General features: G+C 29.0%; 3 protein-coding genes across 3 annotated transcripts; 2 read left to right on the forward strand and 1 right to left on the reverse strand.

The window, feature by feature from the left end:
- Window positions 1-7154: 7154 nt before the first annotated feature.
- Window positions 7155-8500, forward strand: VNE69_07003 (piggyBac transposable element-derived protein; the record flags this gene model as incomplete). Its single annotated transcript, XM_065474007.1, has 2 exons — window positions 7155-7429; window positions 8281-8500. 2 exons carry the CDS (start codon window positions 7155-7157, stop codon window positions 8498-8500), a joined length of 495 nt encoding a protein of 164 aa, XP_065330079.1.
- Window positions 8501-9400: 900 nt separating this feature from the next.
- Window positions 9401-10288, reverse strand: VNE69_07004 (farnesyl pyrophosphate synthase (FPPS); the record flags this gene model as incomplete). The annotated part of the gene is made up of 1 exon (XM_065474008.1): window positions 9401-10288. One exon carries the CDS (start codon window positions 10286-10288, stop codon window positions 9401-9403), a length of 888 nt encoding a protein of 295 aa, XP_065330080.1.
- An 8244-nt stretch (window positions 10289-18532) lies between these two features.
- VNE69_07005 (putative SP-containing protein) lies at window positions 18533-19955 on the forward strand (the record flags this gene model as incomplete). The annotated part of the gene is made up of 2 exons (XM_065474009.1): window positions 18533-18607; window positions 18639-19955. The coding sequence occupies 2 exons, from the start codon at window positions 18533-18535 to the stop codon at window positions 19953-19955; spliced, it is 1392 nt and encodes a 463-aa protein (XP_065330081.1).
- Between the last annotated feature and the right edge of the window lie 2626 nt (window positions 19956-22581).

Below are 22581 nucleotides of genomic sequence, written 5' to 3' on the forward strand. Positions count from 1 at the left end.
AACTAAAGCATTTAAAATAATATTTGATCCATTTAAAGTTATTAACGTTGTGTTAGAGTTTTTTACACAAAAAATTGTATGCCTTTCCAAAAAGGCCAAAATGCACTATAGGAATATTTTTTGAACTAGGATTTTTTTATTTTTTTTTGCCCCTTTTTTGAAAAATGGAGGAAGGAAGATGGAGAGGAAGAAAGAAAATTAACAAGTAGAATAAAAGTTTTAATAAAGCAGCAAAGACTGAAGTAGAAGAATTTCTTTGAAGCATATATGTGGTATCCTTGCTTAAAGATCCACACATTTATTAATTTTGTTTTGTTTTTTTGTTTGGGTATCAAATAAACAATAAAAGCTATAAATATAAAATAGACCCTGACCCATACAATACAAGATGAAACACAAACATCAAAAAGTTAAGGAAACAGACCGAACACCGACCGGGGACAGACCTGGATTAAACAATAAAAACATTAATAAACTGAATTTTAATAAAAGTATTGTGGAGACGTATTTTAGAGTGGGATACATCAATATACCTAAACAGATATAGTTTTGCACTATTGGCTGATCTGTTTCTATTAGGTATAGAATTTTTTAAAGAACGCCAATTACCTCTATGGTATTGGTATGAACTCCCGTGATTGGGTCTCTAAAGTGTAATGTATGGTTAACCATATGGTATTGGCTAAATAAAGTACCTAAAGAATTATAGGCTCTCCACATGTCACTTTGTATGATACTTTTTGTGTTTACATATTTAATAAAAGTTTAGTTAGAGTTTTTTTATCTCTTTTTTTTATAAGATCTAGTATTATTTTACGTTCCATTGTACGTTCGATCATTCCAAAACACCAAAATCCTTTCACTAGCTTGCCTCGGTGGTTTTTATTTTTTCCTATCTTCGTCTCATCAATTTCTACTATTATGTCCTCTCCGCCAATAATGGTCATTGATAACAAATACTTATCGTAAATGTTCATTTCTTTTAGTTTTTTTTGTAAACGTAGATATAGTTTTTTCGAACAATGTAAAATTTGACAAATATACTTATTGGGATACCCAAGAATCCACAGATTAAGTATTCGTAATGTTAGTAAATGACAAAGTTTAGAATTACTAAAGAAAGAGTCATGCCAAATAGAAATTGTCTTTCGACATCCCTTCCAAGTACAAGTTAATTAATACTCCTTTTACTTACTTTACGTATTTTACCTCCACATTGATCACAAATATTTATTGTTTTTTCTCTTATCAGTTCATTATATATAGTTTCTAATTCTTCTCTTGCTTTGATTCCTTCCTCCATTTTTCAAAAAAAGGGGCAAAAAAAATAAAAAAACCCTAGTTCAAAAAATATTCCTATAGTGCACTTTAGCCAAAAATTGTTTTCGTGACAATAGATTAAGCGGTTAACGCTCGTCAGAAGCTTTTTGTTTTAACAGATTGCAAAATACAACATAATTTTAAGAATTAATTATCCTGTTTAAAAGGGGCAAATTTGACAGGTGAACAATCCACCAATGGAAAAATCATATTATATATGTAGTTGTGGTATCCACCACTGAGGAAAGTATTTAAAATGTTTTTATTTTTGATTTCATTCCTTCTTTCCATTACTCCGTACCCCTCTCCGGATAAAATGATTAAATAAGTGTTGGGGGGAAACGGGACGAATTGGAGGGAAAGATTTTGGAATTATATTTTATGATATTTGGTATATCATAGTAGTGTAGTTTATTTGATACAAAAATAGTTTTTAGTGTGTTTTAGTTGTTTTTTAAATTTAAAATATACGGAACTGTTATGTATCCATTGGACATGGCCATTTTTGTAATAGCTCTCCAAATAGTTTCTATAATCATAATATTTATTGATGGTTTTAATCTTTTTCTTAGATTCCATATTCATCGAAAACATACTTTCTTTTATATTTTACTTTAATTTTATTATTTGTTGTACAAAACTAAACTACAAACATTGGCGTATTTGCGAATGTGGTAACAACCATACAACTTTCGTTTATTAATTTAATTGACCATCTTGACAAGCCATATAAAACAATTAACATGTCTTTGAACATATGTAACAGTCGATGCTACTTTTGCATATGTATTTGTTGAGGGAGGTAAGGTACATTAATTCCCCCCTCCCTTCTATAACGCGCTTCGATTTTTTTTTCGAACCCCAAAATTGAAGTGCAAAAAAAGAGGAGCAAGAAAGGGACAAAATTTTCTTACCACTTTAAACATTAAAAATACAAAATAATAATATAAAACGGCTTAAATTCAAATTTTAAACCAAGTTTTAAAAATGAAAAGTTTCTACTTAATATTTTTAACTAAATTTAAATTTATTTATTTTATGATAATTTTCATTTCTTCCTAATAAAATGACAGAATTTAACAAGAAAGTTGAGAAAATATTGGAGATAATATTTATATCTACTTTAATTTTAAGGTTTTATCCACTTTGTGGTGGGAATGTACACAGACGTATAGAAATACAAAATCAGATGATATGTACTCCAAAAAGTTGCAGAAAAGAATTTACGATAACAAAAAAGAAACCTTTTCAAAGATCTAAATTGCCATGGCTGATAAGATGCCAGGTCATATTTCTTTTTGTTGAAAATAAGGTTATAACAACAATTAAAAAAATTCATAGTTTTAATCGAAAAACAATTTATAGACTTATCAAAAACTTTTTTAAGCATATAACTGGTAATAAAAAAAATTTGAGGTTTGGGCATATTTGTAGAGATTGACGAATCTAAATTCGGAAAGAGAAAATACAACAAAGGCCACAAAGTTGGCGGCGTATGGGTACTTGGGATGGTGGAAAGGACTGCAGAACAAGGCTTAATCTTACTTAAAGTTAAAAATAGAAAAGCCGTGACTCTCGAAAGATTAAAAAAAGAATATGTACATTCCGGAAATATTAATATACTGATTGTTGGAAAGGTATACAAATTTTAATCAATTAGGCTTTTACGAAACCATACCGCTAACTATTCCCTTGGTTTTATAAATCCAGAGAATGGTGTTCATACTAACACAATTGAAGGAACATGGGCTGGTGTAAAAAGAACGATTCCAGCAAGATATCGCTCTGAAAAAGATGTAAATCTATTTCTTAATCAGTTTACTTTTAAAAGACGAAATCCTACAAACCTTAAAAAATATAATAAAATAGTGTTTTTGTTATACATATCTTGGTTTAAAATTTAATTTTAAGCCGTTTTATATTATTATTTTGTATTTTTAATGTTTAAAGTGGTAAGAAAATTTTGTCCCTTTCTTGCTCCTCTTTTTTTGCACTTCAATTTTGGGGTTCGAAAAAAAAATCGAAGCGCGTTATAGAAGCGGGGCTAATGTATCCTTCCCCCTTTGTTGAGAATATATATTTAATAAAATATAACCCTTAACTTCAATTATCTTTAACATGGTGGAGAATAAAATTATTGAACACAAACAAAGAACAAAAGAAGAGGTTGTAAGTTCCGTCAAGGCATGACACGTAAAAAATTGCAGTATATGTTAGAATGGGATGGTTGGTTGTCTAACAGAAGAGAATGTGATGGCTTGCATCGTTCGAGGGACCCAGATAGGTGAAGAATTAGAGTAGCTATGAAGAGCTATGGAGAAACAGTATTGACTGTAATAAGATCTGGCATAAGAGTTGTCGAGATTGAGTGTAGTGGCATCCCACTATTTACATTAAAGCTATCGTGACAAGATAGCTGAACCACCAGTGTTCAAAAATCCAGAGAGATTTAAAAAGATAAGAAAATCAAAAAGAAATTGTGTATAGTTGAAGAATTAAAAAGGCGGAAAATATCCGATTTCATTGTTGGGAAGACATGTGAAAAGAAAAATCACATGCCCATAGACTGTATGTATTATAACAGGGAATTCAAGTCCCACAAAGACCAGTACTAGAAGGGATAGTAAGACGCGATTGAGTAAAGCGCAGCCCATGGCCAGTTGACATATAAATGCATTTTTATTTTGAGAGCCAAATAGTAGGCGTAGGAAGTAGTAAAGATAAATTCATCACTCAAATCTAAATTTGGTGCGTGGATGTTGAAAATATATATTTAATAAATTTAACCCTTAACTTACAATTATCTTTAACAATGTAGTTTTATCATTCACGGGAAGTCTTACAAAACTCAAACAGTCTAGTCATCAATCATAAGTTTTTGCCTCCTTATTCTCTACAATTAAATCCAATAGAAGGATTAATTAATTATGCTTAAGGCAAGATTTTAAACCTTTCATTTTGCAGAAAGTCAAATTATAACAAGTCTTGATAATGTTTTGATTTTAAATTATAGCTGTGGGGGACCTGGGGTTTATAGAAATATGATGGGTTTGAAGAAAAGACAAGAGCAAGAAAAATTTTATTTAAAAACTTTTTTACTTATTTTTAAATGTTAATTTTATGGCACTGTAACGATTAAACCCCTTTTGTAAATCCTTGTGGAAAAAATAATAAAGTTTTTTACTCCTGCGATTATAACATAAAACGAATATAAATCTTCTTGTAAATGTACTTTATTACAACATGAAGTACAATATACATATTTACCATATATCTTTATATACTTTTGATTTAATGCTTTATAAATAAAAAATCGCCATACTCTTATTTTCTAATACTTATCTTTCTCATGCAAATATTATATTAATTTTAAAATATTAAACTTGAAATCTTATAAGAATACTTTCTAAGATAATTTAAAGGGTAAATCATACATCAGAAGTTATTTATATCGCTTATTGTATGTTTGGTATGTTTTAATATGATAGCGAATAAACTCAATTTGGATTTAATGTGATAAACAAACGTTATTTTTTTACTATCGAAAATATTTTATCATATAAAAATTACAAAATATAGTAGCTAAATGATCAAATCTAATTTTCATCAATAAATAAATGGTTTTTATTATATTATAACAAAAGTATCACATATTATAGTAAAAAAATTATTTGTTTTTTTATGTAATCGAAAACAGGTCTTTTATAATACAACTAGTTTGATATTGTAATTTTTTTAAAATTTAAAATTTAAAGATAATAAAAAAATTCTAAAATAGCAAAAAAACATTTTTTTTCATAAATAATAACAATGTTTTTCATAATTATTAAAAACAAAATATGTCTTTTAACAAGGCACAAAGTTTTTAAAATTGTAATAAAACAACTTTGTTTTCACTAACAAAACACATTATATTTTCAACACTCTTAAGTTGTCAAACAACTGGTGAAGTTTCAAAATTATGAAATAGTAATAAACCACCTAACAGTTATAAATTGGAAATAAAGAGGTAAAGCTAAAAAACTTAGTAGCAATAGTATACCCAATGGCACTTGGAGTTGAAAAGAATATAAACACCTTAGAATAACATACGAACCTACTTTCCTATCTAAAAGAGGTGTTTCTCATTGTAACTCATAATTCTCTAGAGATAAAAAAGCAAGATTCAGTATGTTATAAATAAAATTTTTGCTTTGAATAGGGTTGGGTCATCAATTATCCCTACCAAATTGCAGAGTAATACAATCAATATTTCTAAAGTCTTTATTAGTGTTGGAAGTACTGATGAAGTACAAATCTTTTGATCGGTAGCCGGTTAAATAACTTGTTCCTATTTAAACAACACAAGATCAAAATGGCATGCATATTATTGAAAGCCAAAACATTCCTCTAGATTTTTATAAACCATAGTATAAGTCTATAACCTTTTCACCGGGCCGAGAACAACCCTGAAATTAGCATGATTAGACGAAATGAACATATTTTTCATAAATAACCAAAAATATGCATAGTATTGTAAAAAAAATAAGTCTCGTTAAGGAATCCTCCCCTTTAAAAAATAACAACCATATAGAAGCATGTAAATCGGTTTAAAGTTTATTAAAATGTGTATATAGGCAGCAGAACTCTTATAATTGTTTAGAAGGATACAAAGAGACCCAAGTAAAAGTAACGCACACTACAACATAAAAAATAATACGGCGAACAAAAAAACAATGTTTTCGGGGCGGATACCATGAAAGATCATTTTGTAAAATTTATAAAGATGATCTTAAGTTGAGTTTTCAATTTATAAAAAAGCAGGGATGGCGTCAGCAAAATCATCACAGATATTCAATATATTATGTTTTTAGAAGCTGAAATGACATACGTTTACTCAGCACAAAAGATCGTAGAAAATTGTTATCGAAAATGGCAGTACTTGTCAGAATACATACAAATTAAAATCATATATTGCCTGCTATGGTTAGTTTGTAGATTAAAAAATGAGATAAAAACTACGAAGTTTAACTGCTTATTATGAATACATGCTCTTTTCGAGAATTTAAAGCTAAAAAAATGCAAGTTCCCAAACAAAATGTATCTAAAACAAATTCACGGAAAAAATTTTTAATATTAATGAACATGAGAGGTTCAGCGACTAAGTACGCAAAAAATACAATCTCTTTAAAAATGAATTAAATTTACTACGCGGAAGAGAAGTTTAGAGCCTATTTCTATGGAAATATAACAACGAATCGATTAGAAAGATTTACGAGTGGAAAAAAAATTTGGCAATAGCTGTAACGCAATCGCCAAGTAAAATGTTGTTTTTAACCCTTAATAACCTAGAGTTTCAATTTTGATACCAATATTTCAAACCGAATGTTTCAATTACTATTCGTTTTTTTTATAGGTTGGCCGTACGTATTTTACTGTTGTTTAATATTCTTTCCAACGTAATTAAAAAAAAACAAATGTCATTATAGTTTTATTTTGTCTATGACATATTATTTTCGCGGCAAAGTGAACAAATAAACACTTTTTACTAAAAGTTTTGTCGAATAAAATTTTATATATTTGGGTTTTCTGAAGAATATAAATACTTTTTAGGTAACAGAATATATTATTTTTGCTATGATATAATTATTTTTTGCGAGTGCATGTTTTACTTGAAGAAACTAGTGCTATTTTTGTGAGTATCAATTTTGATACTTCAGGCATTCCGCCCTACATAAAACCTACCTACCAATTCTTTAGCTACAAAATCTTTTTGAACTCATGTTTCATTATTTTTTTGCATGACTTGGATTTGGGATTACTTATTTTTATTTTATTATAGAAATTTATCAAAAATGCGACCAGAAGAGATTGAGACAATGTTGAAGCGGTTAGAAAATGGTGAAATTTCGGAAGACGATTCCACCGACAATGAAGATGATATAGACTATTATTCGAGCCTAAGAGATCGTCTGATGGAAGTAGAAGATGAAGAGAATGTAGGTAATTATCACACTGACCCAAACTTTGAGGCAGATCCGCATGCAACAAACGTAGATACCGACATGCAACATAATTTAGAGACTGTTGAACTAAGCCCAACTCCTACAATTAGCAGCCAGAACAGCCTGTAAACTGCAGCTTTCAACTCTAGAAACTTAGTGTGGAGAGTAAAGATCATGGATATAGTCCAAAATGCTTTTCAGTTTGCTGAAAACACTGAGTATTCACAAGAAATTATGAACTTAGACACTCCTTTTCAGTTTTTTTCTTATTTTTTCTGTGAAGAAATTTTGAGATTTCTAGTGGACGAGTCAAATAAATATGCTTTCCAAAAGAATCCCAACTTTACAGAACCTGTAACTGTCTTAGAATTACGAAAATTTATTGGAATTCTTATTTTTACTAGTGTATATCATTATCCTAGTGTCAGGTCATACTGGTCAAACATTACAAAGTTTAAACCCATAGCAAATCCAATGAATCGCAACAGATTTGATAAAATTCGACAGATTTTTCACATGAATGACGACTCTAAACATTTGACCATTGATCATCTCCAGCACGACCGACTGCATAAAGAAAGACCAAAGATAGACAATTTGAACATAAAATTTTATTACAGTACCATTTGAGCATCGTCTATCACTAGACAAGCAAATGTGTTCAACTAAAATTAAACATTTTATGAAACAATACTTACCCAACAAGCCCCATAAGTGGCTTCAAATTATACGTTTTATGCTCTCTGTCTGGGCATGCCTACAATTTTGAGATTTACTCAGGAGCTAAGAACATAGACTTTTTACCTGGCGAACCAGACCTCGGAGCTGTATCGAATACAGTTATTCGATTGTTACGACCAGTACTAAGGCACGTCAATCATATAACTTATTTTAAAAATTTTTATATGAATATTCCTCTGCTACATTACTTGACCAACGAAGGTATTTATTGTCTTGGAACAGTACAGAGAAACAGGCTTGGAAAGTCGTGCAAGTTGCCGGAGAAACAGCATATTATGAAGTCTAACATACCCAGAGGAACATACCACGAAAATGTAGCCTCTCACGAAGGCCAAGAATTTTCGGCCACAAGTTGGAAAGACAACAAACAAGTACTATTACTTTCCACGTATGTTGGCGCTGAACCAGCGAATACTATTACCCGCTACGAAAAAAAACTAAAGGCCAATGTTTAAGTATCATGTCCTCGGGTCGTAAAAGAATATAATGCACACTTGGGCTGCGTCGATTTGATAGATAGCTATATTGGTCGTTATAGCATCTGCATAAAGTCGAGAAATTGGACAACGGGGCTCTTCTACCACTTGTTAGACATGACTGTCATCAATGCTTGGGTACTATACAAAAAAGTAAACACAGTGAAAGGAACGCTTCATAAGAATATTATGAAGTAAGCAGATTTTAGAACTGTGCTTGCCGATACTTTATGTAGATATCAAAGTCACTCAAACAATAAAAGGGGAAGACCTTGTACCAACAGTCGACAAGACACCACAGTACCTTCAAAAAGACCACGGACAGGTGTACAAGTACTACCCTATAATGACGTGCGTCGCGATTGTATTGGTCATGAAAATATTTATGGTTTCTAGAAATAAGTGTAAATTTAATAATTGAAGGAAACTGACCTCCTGGTTCTATAAAAGTGTAAAGTGTCGTTATGCGATGATAAAAACAATCAATGTTTCGCATTATTTCATGCATAGGTATATCTGATTTCTTTATGGCCTTAATGCCCGAAGTATCAAAATTGAGACCTGTTTTTTGTTCTAAAAAAATGTGTAAAATAAATATTGTGATTTTTTTAGCTATTTTCCCCTTCTAGACCATCAAGCAAACACAGTGATATTAAAAAAAACACTTTCGTAAATCAGGCTATTTTGAGTTAATTTAACGATACAGTTATACAAAATTGTACCACAGCGCCGAAACACTTATATAATATAGATGCATAATAAATAGTTTGGATACCTATAAGAATTTTTATACTCCAAACAATTTGTTACATATCAAAAAAATAAAAGAAGAGCAAAGTTCTGTAAAAAAAACTCATATTTTTTTAACATTAAAAAATTTTATTCCAGATTTTTAAATATTTTACCTATAAACTCAAGTACTTTCTTGTTTATACCCCCGTCAAGATGTCTCATCTTCTCAGTAATTTCATTCATCCTTATTTTGAACTCTGGGAAAAATGATTTTATTTCTACTAAAAGTTCATTCGTAACTTTCCCCGTCTTGAAATATTCTCTGGCCGTATTAGAATTCCCTTCGGCCAATTTACAAGTAAAAAATGTCAATTTTAAAGTTTCCAAGTCAGTCCCTGTCTTTTTACTAATTTCTGGGAAGAAATCAAGATAATCATCTTGCATTTGAAATTTGATTCCTAATAATCTGCAAAATTCATATAAATTAACTGGTTCATCTTGCCCAATGTAGGCATACCCAATTGATATTGGATAATAAAATGTATATTTTGATGTTTTATATTCCGCTATTTTATCAAATAAATCCAGTTTATATTCCTCCATTTTATTTTTTATAGAATCCAGTGTTTGCCCCAGGCACGTATTCCATAGACATTTAAGATATAATGATTTTAAATGCTTATCCTTTTTAAATTTTATATTTCTTGATATTCTACTTATGCCAACAATAAAATATTGTGTATATTTAAGAGATATCATTCCTTCTTTCTTATAGTAACATTCCACTCCTCTTCTTGTATCTGATTCGTCCATGACATCGTCCATTACTAAAAGTGCACTTTGGAATAGTTCGAAAATATTTCCTATTTTTATAGATTCATCAGATACATTATTTAAAAGAGTTTTGAATAATTCAGTCCTGTGTCCTTTACCTCCTGCTGTATTGTAAGTAATAAAAGACGATATTTTACAGGCATTTTGATAATTGCAGAGTTTCATGAAATCGTGAAAAATTTGATCAAAATTCAATATCATTTATGGGCTAAAAAAAACATGTTTTAAATTAGCAAACTTTTAAGAAATATTTTATTTAAATTTACATATGACATAAAATGAATATTATATGTCAAAAAAAAAAATTATGATAATATTGAAAGAAACAACAATATAATGGCATTTCTTAGTAATTTCTATTGTTTTAGAATAGAAACTTAAAAAAGTGCTTTTTTAGACAGACTCATGTTACCTCCTCAAGAAATTAATATTTTATTCATTGAAACAATAATTCTAAGATTATGTTGCTATTGGCTGTTTTAAAATTTACTAGATTCTTTAATTATAATGCATTAATTGCTTTGAGAATGTCAAATATATCAGTTTTATTCGAATCATTTCAGCTTAAAATAAAAATATTTCTATTTTAATTAAAACGGAAATTTGAAAGACGTGAAGAAAAAAAGTGCGAAAGAGAAAAGCAAAAAAAACCAAGAAAATACATTTGGCTTCTACATATTGATATTAAAATTTTTTTTGTGTCGTTAAATATCAACTATTTGCATTTAACACTTTAAAGAATTCTGATTTTAAAAACTACCATAATTTAGCGCAACGATCTGAGCCCGGACTTTTTTATCTCTAAGGGGGGACCATTAGAGATAAACGAAAAAAATGATTATAATAAAAATATTTTTTTATTTAAAAATCTTTCATAATTTCAATAAAAAACTCTCTACAACTCTTAATTTTTGTTTATATTGAGCACGTTCTTTTTCATTTAAATCCTCCAAAAAACCAGGGTTCGCACTTTCATGATCCCTTTTCTAGCTATTATTTCACATTTATCATGTGATCAGACTACCTCTATGAAATTTGTGGTCTCTCCTGCTTGGTTTTTGTACCAACATCGAGGACTACAGTGCGATGATCACTGTTGATGGATTCTACTTCAGCGATAGGCTTGTGCCAATCAGGTATATAAATCGTTTTATTTTTTATGTATTTTTTCAAAACTGTGTCATCGTCTAGATAGTCCGGTAAGGTATTATCTCGATTCCAATTCTAACGTTAGCTGTACCAACAATTCACAGTTTTTGACTGGGTCATATCTTTCCGATGGTGATTTGGCAAATTTCCCCTTTACAATAACTGTTTCATCGGGTTGTGTAACTTCTTCGATCTCTCTTATTTTTTTGGTGTTTGATGTTTTCCTTTTTCAGTGCTTCGTATGTTTTTTTAGCCCTGAAGATACTGGAAACTGACGCACGAAATTTTTTTGTTTAAGTTTAGTGTAGACTGCTTTCAGTGAATGAATACAGAATATAAGAATAATTATGTATAGGTATCCATGGACTAGAGATGGAAATTTTATCAAAAACTCCAATGATGCTCCACATCCATCCTTTCCTTTACAATTAAACTTGTGGCAGCCTATGTACGAATCGTCCGTAGTAAATAACATTTTCCCAATAAAATTCATACATTCTATGGCTAATTTTGCCTTATTTTCATCCACTAGCTAACATATTACCTCATGTGGGTCTTGGAAGATTTTTGACCTATCATCAAGCGGCTTTAGACATTCCATAAGGGTAAAATATTTTTGAAAAAGTCATCAAAAAACAAAAAGTTTTATAGCTCAAGAAATGTTATTCCGAATGAAATTCAAAACAAATCTGTAAATTTCGACTCTTGTATATGGTTCGTAAAAACATTTCCCCACTTTAAGGTCTGTACCCGGGTTAATTCGTAAAAAATAGGGAAGGCCCGGGCCCGGACCGTCGCGCCTATAATTTAATATATGTGTCATAATCAAATATATATAAAGTTTAAGGCCAAATTCTGTTACATAAATATATAAAAGACTATTTTTACGATGTTAAAAACATTTTAGTTGCGTGGATGTTTGGATCCCGCATTGAAATTGTAAAGAACCCTTTTTAATAATGACAAAACTGGTAAAAAAATTTATTTAAAACAGATGAGCTTTAAGCATATGAAAATAACATGAGTTTATTAAAAAATTAACATTACAAAACCAGCATGTTCCTTACTTGTCTTGTAGCTAGTATAAATGTGGCGTATTCTTCTTGAGGTAAAACAAGATAATTTATTACTTGATTTTTTGTGATCATACATCAACGAAGAGCATATGATGTCGCATTAGACAAATCACAAGAATGTCGCACAGGAATTTTAAGTACGTCGTCAATTTCGCAAATTTTAACGATCCCGAGATATAATACCAAACAAATTGAGAGATTTTGTTTTTTTACAAGAGAGATATTCGGTCTAAACCTGAACAAACCAGGACGAGCAATATGAGCCCCTTTAATAGTTCCTCTGGTCTTATCAAATACTGAAAAATTAACGGATAAATCATCTTTTTTTTAAAAAATAAATTGTTAAGTCTCTTTTTTATTTTTATTTTTTTTCAATTTTCAATGCGGGTTCATTTTACAATGCGTGATTCTAAATGGTCATGTGCCACTTAATAAAATTTGTATTGCTGCTAACTATGTTAGTGAGGCAAAAATGAAACAAACATATACAGATATTATTATAAAGTAAAACTATATTTTGAGACTTAGACATGCTTTTAAATAAGATAAAACTAAGTACAGTTATTAAATGGAAAATGTGCCAAAAAACGCCTGTTTAAATATTTGCAAAGCTCCATTGTGGGAAATCCACTTATGAGGCAAAATTTTTTTTTTTCGACCCATTTTTGGATTTTTAACTAAGAAAAATGTAGTATACAAAAAATATATTAAAACAGCGCAAAAATTGATAAAAACACATAAGAATATTATATAAAACTTATATTTAGGTAACATCATTAACATTTTCCCAAATCTAATCATCTATAAATTAAAAAAAATTAAATAAAAATATACGTATATTTATAATAGTACCACTAAATGACTGCGAAAAGCTTTATTTTATATTCGGTCATTTTTCCTCATTAATTGTTTAAAGAAAAGACAGTAGAGACAATCACTGTGAATTCTATAGTCAAATTTTTAATCTTATGCTCGCTCTTAATCCAAACAAAAAAAAAACAAACATAAACATATTGCTTGGAGTAGATCGAGAATGGATTGTTTTTTAACCGCCACAAAAATTATTTATAGATAGTGTTTTTCTAACCACTTAAAAAATATTAAAACTTACAACAGTTCAATCGTTGTGAAATTGGTTTTCTATAATAAATCTATTTTTTTAAAAAAAAGTTTTGCTTCTATTTTTAGATTTGTCCTGTACTTTATAGACAACATTCTCGTTATTTATGTTATCTTTGTAACATAAATTTTTTTCCGCAACCCAAAATATTAGCTATTAGAATGTAAACGAAATTTTTAAATCATTTGACTTATCTTAAGCGACGTATAACTAGGTGACGTAAAGTATGATTTTATAAGACATAAATATTTTCTTTTATCTAACTATTTGATGTGATATCACAATATATTTCAGATTTTGCAAAATAAACAGTCACTTGTCTTTATTCATTGTTGTATATTTTTAAAAATTTCATTAAAAAGGATTTAATTAATTAGAACATGGTACCAAAAAGCTTTTTGTTTGTGAGTTGTAACTTACTATAAATTAAGGGGCCCTTGAGGCAACAATTCATAGAAAACTTCTTTATTACTGATATCTCCCGCTTGAGGTAATTTTATTAAAGACTTTATAGATAATGTTTCTCGTATAAGTAGATGAATTTGAAAAAAGCGAACAAAAAGATCTATATATGTTAAAACACATATTCAAATTATACTTGCTTGTACACACATAGTTTAAAAGGGTTCACTGGCCATCAATAAGATTTATACGTTCTTTAAAAATTGATTCTCGGCGTTGTTTACAGCGTTTAGATATTCTAATTTTTAATTATTTTTTATTAATTACTTCTTAATATTTTATCATCTACAAATATTTTAAATTAAAAACAAAGTTTTATTTATTTTTTTGTGTAATAAATATCAAATAATATATAATTTAGCTCGATTTGGATTGATTTATTGTCGTATCTGATTAAATACTGATCATCCATATTTCTACGTACTTTAAATTTGAATGGTTACTAAATTATTTAGATATTATCAAAAAAAATATGACAAATAACATTGTATTTTACATTATATCTAGACTTGTAACTAATTAATTGCTACATTATTTTATTTCATTTTCAATCCAATGAAACCTAGATCCGAAATGGGAAGAGGCCCTATAAGTATGAAGATAGAAGCAAAAATTTGCTCTGAATATATATATAACACATAAGATGGATCTAGAAAAGGCTCAGAAAGACACATAGCGAACTTAAAAAGACGTGTAGAGCAAAAATTATTTGTTTTTAATTAACGAGTATTTAAGGATTAGGTATAGCTTTTTAAATGACATAACATAGAAGATGCTAATATAACTCGACAAGACCGCTTTACGACAAAATTGACATAAGGACGTACCATGGAAATTTGATTCAAACAATGTTAGAGGTTTGATAAGCATTATAAACTCTTCTACTTAGCTGTTTAAAGGAAACAACCAGGCTTGATTCGAAGCAATTTACAACTTTCTACAGGATAAAAATATTTTCTTTGGACAGGAAAGACGACTTCCTCATTGTAAATCTCATAGGAAGATCGGTCATTTAGCTACCAAGTGCGATCGAATGTTAAGTTTTGATTACATGAAAAGACATACAGAGGTAATAGATGCATTCATCTCTTACAGTGTATTAAATGAAGGGTTTAAGAAGACAAAGAAAATACGTGGACACTCGGTACAAGAGATCATGGAAAATGATACTGCGGAAATAATTGTAGGTACGAGAATTTCCACCAATATAATGTAACGCATATTAAGCCTGATATTCTTGTGTTTGACAAGAAGAAGAAAGAAGTTTAATATAATAAAGTTGGCATGGCCAAGAGGATTGACTTACTATAGTCGTGAATGAAAAATTAAGAAAATATAACCTTCTTGCAAATGAACTGGGACTAATACGTAAATCCCGGACAAAAATAGTTCCTTATGTAATGACATAAGATGGTGGTGACCAAATAATACAGAAAGTACACCGAGAGTTATAATTTAATCATACCTTGAAGCATACATCAATTCTATTATGCTGAAGAAAACTCTAGAGTCCAGATCTTTGGAACGACGATACGGATACAACCCAGAGGATGCAAGGTAGAAAGAAGTGGCTAGAGACGTAAGCGCACTAGCGATATGGCGACTGTTAAAGAGGCGGTGTGTGCAAAGAGAAATCAAGCTGAAAATTCGGAGTTGAAAAACATAAATAATTCCACAGAAACCATAGTCTGTGAAGATCCAAATCACACGAGCGATACAACGAAAGCGGATTTAAACTTTTACAAATGGATGATAAAAAAAACTCAATAATTCTTTTTGTGTTTTCCCTCCAAATGAATTTTGTAGAATTAATTTCCTATAATAATTTCTTTTTCTTTTACGCAACGAAAATGCAGAGGAGTACACAAACAGCACAATCAATGCTGTATCCCCAGAGGATGGAAAATAATGCCCACATAGGCAATTAAAATATATACAATTCAATTTTTAACGACTCTAGCACCCAGGAGAAGCATCATAGAATGCTATCTAAGAAATGACTACGCTCGGGCAAAGCCTCAAATTAGTATTTGTTATTATAAGCAGTATCTAGGTTAGGTTTTTTTAGTATATTGTTACCGGATATATTAGATCTGCTTGTTACGAGATTTAAGTGCCTACATTAACATTATTGTTTATTGTTTGAATAATTTAAAAGACCGCCGTATAAACAAAAAAAAAAACAAAAGTATTTAAGGAAGACTCATAAAATACAATGCCAATTTAAAAGTTCTACTTCTAAAATCAAATCTGCACTGCCACCGGCTCTTTCTCTGGTAACACACATATATATATATATATATATATATATATTAGTTTGGTCTTTTTTAATATTTCATTTATTTTTAAGGTCAAGCAATAATGTAATATTAATATTTATACTTTTTGTCTATTTTTACATTCTATAAAACATCAATTTTATATGATATATTATATTTTCCATAGCAAAAGTAAAATATCATATATAATAAATGGAAATTTTAAAGAAATATCGTTTGAAAAGCGTAATATCGTTATATGATATTGTTTTTATAGAGATATTTAAGACTTATCCTTATTATACTTTAGCATGTATAACAAATAGAAGTCTTGATCAATAAGCGAAAGAAGAATAATTAAAAAAAATATAAACCCCCTAATTTATTTTTTTTGATTATGCTATTTTATTACAACTTTATCGTTTTGATTTTTGCTTCTCCACATTTTTTCCGCTTCGACTTTAAAAAAAAGGGCGCAAAAATATTTTTTATTGGTAAGGGGCTGGACTAAAGTGAAAATGCTTCATATAATTTAGAATGTTAATTATTGTTGAAATTGATAAATTTATATTTGATTATTACAAATTTTGATAATTTAAAATATTTAATTTAATATTAGAATTTTTTGAAATCTGAAAAATATAAAAAACTAAAGATCTTACATTTATACCTGTATAGTTACAGTTAAAAGATAAAGAGTATATTAAATAGAGAGATATAGTAAAAGTAGTGTTATAAGTAATTGTAAGGGGCATTTTTTGCAAATAATACATTTAATATGCTCAAATATTACTAAATACAAATATTAACAGATTCAAATATAATAATATAAAAGTAGTAATTACATAATTTTTTGGAGCATTTGCACTTTAGTCCCCCTCTTACCAATCTAAATAAAGAATTTTTTATTTTTAGCCCCGATTTTCGAAAGTCAAATCGAAAAAAACGATAAGGAGAAAAACTCGAAATAAAAAAGTCTCACTAAAAAACATTACACAAAAATATAATAACTCAAAAACATTTATTTTGTCTCTAGACATTCATATTTGGCGTTTATAGCTTCAAAAGCTTTATATTAGAACAAAAAAATTAGTTTATCAAAAAAGCTTATCATAATTAAAAAAAAAGTGATAAATTGAATTTGTTACAATTTTGAAAGTGAAAATATTTGACGTAATTTGCTTGTATATTTCTATTTAAATATTTAGCAATTGTCCCCTCTTATGCTGAATAACGACGAAATTATCGATGTATACAAAGTAATAAAATATAAACTACTTCAAATACCATGTAGTAAATGTTTGTATACAGTAAAACTTAGAATAAACAAGCAAAATGTTGTGAGATGGATTAACAAAAAAGCCAAAAAGAAAATTATCTTTTCGCAAATTCCGTCTTTGTAAAAACTCACTTGGATCACATCTTAATGTTAAAGATCCTAAACCTTTTGATGACAAAAATTTTGCCAACTCATATCGCAAAGTTGTTATACATGCATTCCTATGCTGTTACTAGATGACTTAAGGAATTCAATTAAAATCAAGCTTTTTTCAAATACATGGAAGAAAAAACGACTTCAATAAGTGGTATGGATATAGTAGTCGAAATTGATGAATGCAAATTTGGTAAGCGTAATTTAACGTAGGCCATAAAGTTGAAAAGGTCTGGAGTTTGCAATGGTTAAAAAGACACAAAAAAGGAAAATAATTTTTTCTTCCTGTTCTAAATAGATCGAAAGAACTATTAAAAAAGTTAATAATGTTATATATTAATAAGGACTCCACACTGCATTCTAAATTGGAAAAGATACACTAAAATGGAAGAGTACATCAAGAAACATGCTACTGTTAGTCATAGCAAATATTTTAAAGACTCTTTAACTAAGGTACACACTATTACAATAGAAAGAAATTGGGCAGCAATTAAACATCAAACTCCTGTAAGATGTAGGACTAAAAATCTAATCTTGCCATATTTGTTGAGATATATGCTTTTAAGAAATTATAATAATAATAATTTTTTATCATATTTAATAAATTATTAATATTTTTGCTTTATCCTTCTCGTTTTTTTCGTTTTGACTTTCGAAAATCAGGGCTAAAATTAAAATTTTGTATTTATATATGTAGGGAGGCGTAAAGTGGGAATTGACCTAAATTTGTAATTAAACAGCAATTATTTGATAATGATTATTGATTTTTTGTTTATTGTTCTTTTTTAATTTATCATCTTTACAGACAAAAACTACAAAGATTTTATCAGCGACGAGTCATAAAAACTGCTAAAACATTAAATTAATATAGTTCTGAAGAATGATATTTTGTTGTATTACAATCAGGAGATATTAAATATCTTTAAATTAAAAATTTATTTTACCCCAATGATGTATTTAATTCCAACGTCGATCATTATACAATTAATGCTATTAGTATTTATTCCTATAGAGGCAACTAAAGTTGATAAAATGAAATGTAAAACTATACTAGACAATAATTTATTCTTTAGAAAATAATATTGAAAGTGATACCTATAAATATAAAGAAATAGCAAAAATTTTATTCGCAGCTGTTTTGGAAAAAATCAAATTCCCTTACAAAAAACGTTATCTGTCAAGTTTGAATCTGAAGCTGGAATATGCAGTTGAACTGGAAGATATGAAGGTCAATAAATACATTGAAGGTCTAGAAAATTTGATCGATATTTCAAATTATGCGCCGAGTAAAGAAAGATTAGTTCTAAAATTGCATTTAGAAATTTCAAAGCATACTAAACTCTTATTTCAAACCTTGTTATGTATAAATTATAAAACGGGAAAACTCGAACTTCCTAAAGTTAAAAATATTCTTGATAAACATGTGGAAATAATGTCTGATGCAACGAATCCTTATTTTAAACAGATTTTTAGTAAAGATGCTCTGAAACGCATCATTGATGATATATACGATACCACTGGTTATGAGAGTAAATATACTACCGAAATGAGAAAAGTGAATGATTCTATGAATGGTGATATTAATATTGCTATGGGCCAAATTACGCATAATATGAAAGATAATGTAAATAATGTACAATTAATATATAACAATAGTTATAAAGAAGATATTAGCGATAAGGAAAACCACGTTATTGATGACAGTGAAGAAATGTATAATAATGCTGGTGAAGACATTAGTGATGAGGGAGAACCCAATAACGATGACAGAAAAGAAATTAATAATAAGCCCGATAAAGACATTAGTGACGGGAAAGAAACCGATTCTAATGACAGTGAAGAAATTGATGATGATTCTGAAGAAGATATTAGTGATGAAAAGTTTAAGGTGAGCACTCAAGAAAGTAGCAACAGTATGAAGGATAATAAGACTTTTATTGAGAATGAAAAATTTTTGATAAAGCAAGAAAATGAGAGTCCTAGCAGTGTAGAAAATAAAATTGACGTGCATCAGAATGTTAGTTTAAACGGGCATGACAATAGTTATAATAAAGAACCTGATAATAATAGTAATGAAGAAGATATTAGTACTGAAAAGTTAAATATGAACGCTCCTGAAGGTAACAACAATATGGTGGATAATACTAATTTTATCAATGAAGATCATATGGACAAACAAGAAGAGGAAGAAGAGAGAATTAGTCGTCTAGAAAAGCATTTAAACATGTTTCGAAAGGCTAGTTCGAATATACATAACGATGTCAATAATTCAGCCATAACGTTTGAAAGTAATTCAAGTTCTATGCTTATTTCAGGTATTGCTTCACTATTAGTAGCTCATCAGTTAGGTAATAATTATCTTTTGAATTAAAAATAAATAAATGTTTATTTTTTTTATTTATATATATATATATATATATATGCATTTTTTCGTCTTCTAATTAAGCAAAATTTATATTAGTTAAATCACATTATTTAGAAAAAAAACATTCTCATATCATTAATAAAATAAATAAGTATTGTGTTTGGATGTAATAAAATAAACACTTCTTTTGCAAATGCCATTCATGTGTTACAAACGCATGTATTTCGTGTCAAATGCAACCAATTGATCTCTAGGAAAAATAAGAAAGCTTGTTTGACTCTAAGTTTATTTTGACTTTTTGCAAATTGTATAGTTTTCGAAGAGCATATACTTACAATACTAATAGACCTAGTTTATTTAATATAGCAATTTTTTTTATTACATTTTCCTCAAAATTATGCACTTTTTCTTTAGTATCAGCTTTGAGTTCTTCTGACGAGCTTTTAAATTGTTTCGAGTAGCATTTCAAATCAATATCAATTACATATCATCTGACACACTTAAGCTTTACAAAAAACCTTGAATGAACTTATATGTATTCTTGCCTTCATTTTAGATTCCAATAGATAGTCTTTATCATGCGCTTAACTGTTATTTTGTTTAATTTTACCTGTAAAATGTGTGTATTTTACATAGAACAGATAAATAATACTATGAAAAGTATTTTAATACGGAAATTACATTAATTAAACTCAAAGTAGCAATTCAGAAGCTTCTTAGTTCATAGTTATTTGCTACATAGTCTAATAATCATCTACAAAGTCAATTCTCTGGCGATCTCAGTAAAAAAAATTTGATTTCTAGCTGTAATATGTGTGCACAATTTGTCTGTATGTTGTATCTTACAATCACAAAGGATGTTTTACGTAAAATGTCGTAGATAATTTACTGCATGTAAATTGTAGTGTTGTCGACATGTCAGAATTAATTAAATAATGTAATAATTAAACTTTAAAAAGAATTAATAACAATACATATTGTTATGTTGGGACCTTATAGTGATCAAAAGGGTTATTACTCTAGAAAATAGATACTTTATTGTGTTAATTCACATGTCGAACAAATAGTTATAAGTTACAACTAAATAAATACCATTAACTTTATTTGTAAACATATTTACATGTTATTGTCGATATTTAATTGTTTATTAGTTTTCATCTCCTTTCCATCCATGTTGCTTGGGGGTAAAATGCAAAAGTTATAAATATTGTCTTTTTTATCATAATGTGGGTAAAAATTATGCAAATATATCACATCCCCCCTCAAGACGGCAAGTCTCATCCAATTTTCACATCTATCCCAATCATACTCTTCAGATCAAAATGTCTCTTCTTCACAAGCCTACCATTACTAAGTTTTACTTATAAGAATCTTTTCCACATTTTTCCCTGTATCCAAAAATATTGCTTTCTCATACACAAACTCTTGCCAAATTTTCTCGTTTGGCTAAACTTAACAAGTGACTGTCAAAAAAGTTTTCGATTTTTCCTTTTTAAAACCTATTGCAATATTCTATAGGGCTATTTTCAAGCATTACGTCTCCCGTATTATCTTCAGGCGCTTTTATTGGTGTACATTTTATTCCTGTATGATAGCTCTGATTATATATATCGATACTTTTATACACTTTACCTTCAAAAGTTTCCGGTTCGACTTTAAAATATTTTCACTCACAGTTCCTATAACACACTCTACTCCTTCATTACTTCTATGCGCTTCTATACTTACTTGTCGATGTATTATATCCAGATCTCTACACAAATTTCTGGATTCCACGTTAATAAACTCTTTATCGTTATCTGTAATAATTTCTTCCGGCTTCTTCCTTAGCTCACATAATTTTTTTAAAAATCCAACAACATTATTACTTGACTTGTTTTTTACAACTACTCCCCATATTCTTCGTGTAAAATAATCGATAGCAACTAAAACATATTTCTTCTCATTTCTAAAGTCTATCAAATAAAATGCAACCTTCTCTAGATATCTCGACGTATTTTAAATTCTCAACCACCCATATTTATTCTGTTATATATCTGGCTTTTCTGACACTGTTTTAATGTCGTTTATTTCTTTCTTTACTCCTGGCCAATAGTATTCTTCTTTCATTGCAAAATAAACACTTGCCATACATCTTTGGCCTACTTTTTCGTGATATGCTTGGATTAAAGTCTTCTAATATTCTCCAGTGGTATTTCAACTTTACGTCCTGAATCAAATTTCCAATATTGCTTTCCATTCTCGGTTGAAACATGTGCCTTCATTTACCTTCTGTTTGCTTGATTGTTGACTCTTTATTTTCCATTTGTTTAATATCCTCTTCCATATTTATTCGATTCAACATATCTGCTACCCCCATCTCATCAGGTTTTTTATACACAAAACTAAACTCATATTCCTGTATCTTCTCGATTACGCGATTTATTCTGTTATTGTTAAAAAACGGGTTGTTTCTTATCTCCACCAGTGCTTTTTGATCCGTTTCTATCTTGAATTTCCTACCTCTTAACTCGTATTTAAACTTATCAATGCCCCAATATATCGCAAGCATGTCCATTTTTGATATACAATATCTTACTTCTGTTAGTGTCAGCTTTTTAGATGCCCATTGTATAGCAACCCATTCTTCATT

Source organism: Vairimorpha necatrix, chromosome 7, assembly GCF_036630325.1.
Source record: "Vairimorpha necatrix chromosome 7, complete sequence".
In the NCBI taxonomy this organism is placed as follows: Eukaryota; Fungi; Microsporidia; family Nosematidae; genus Vairimorpha; species Vairimorpha necatrix.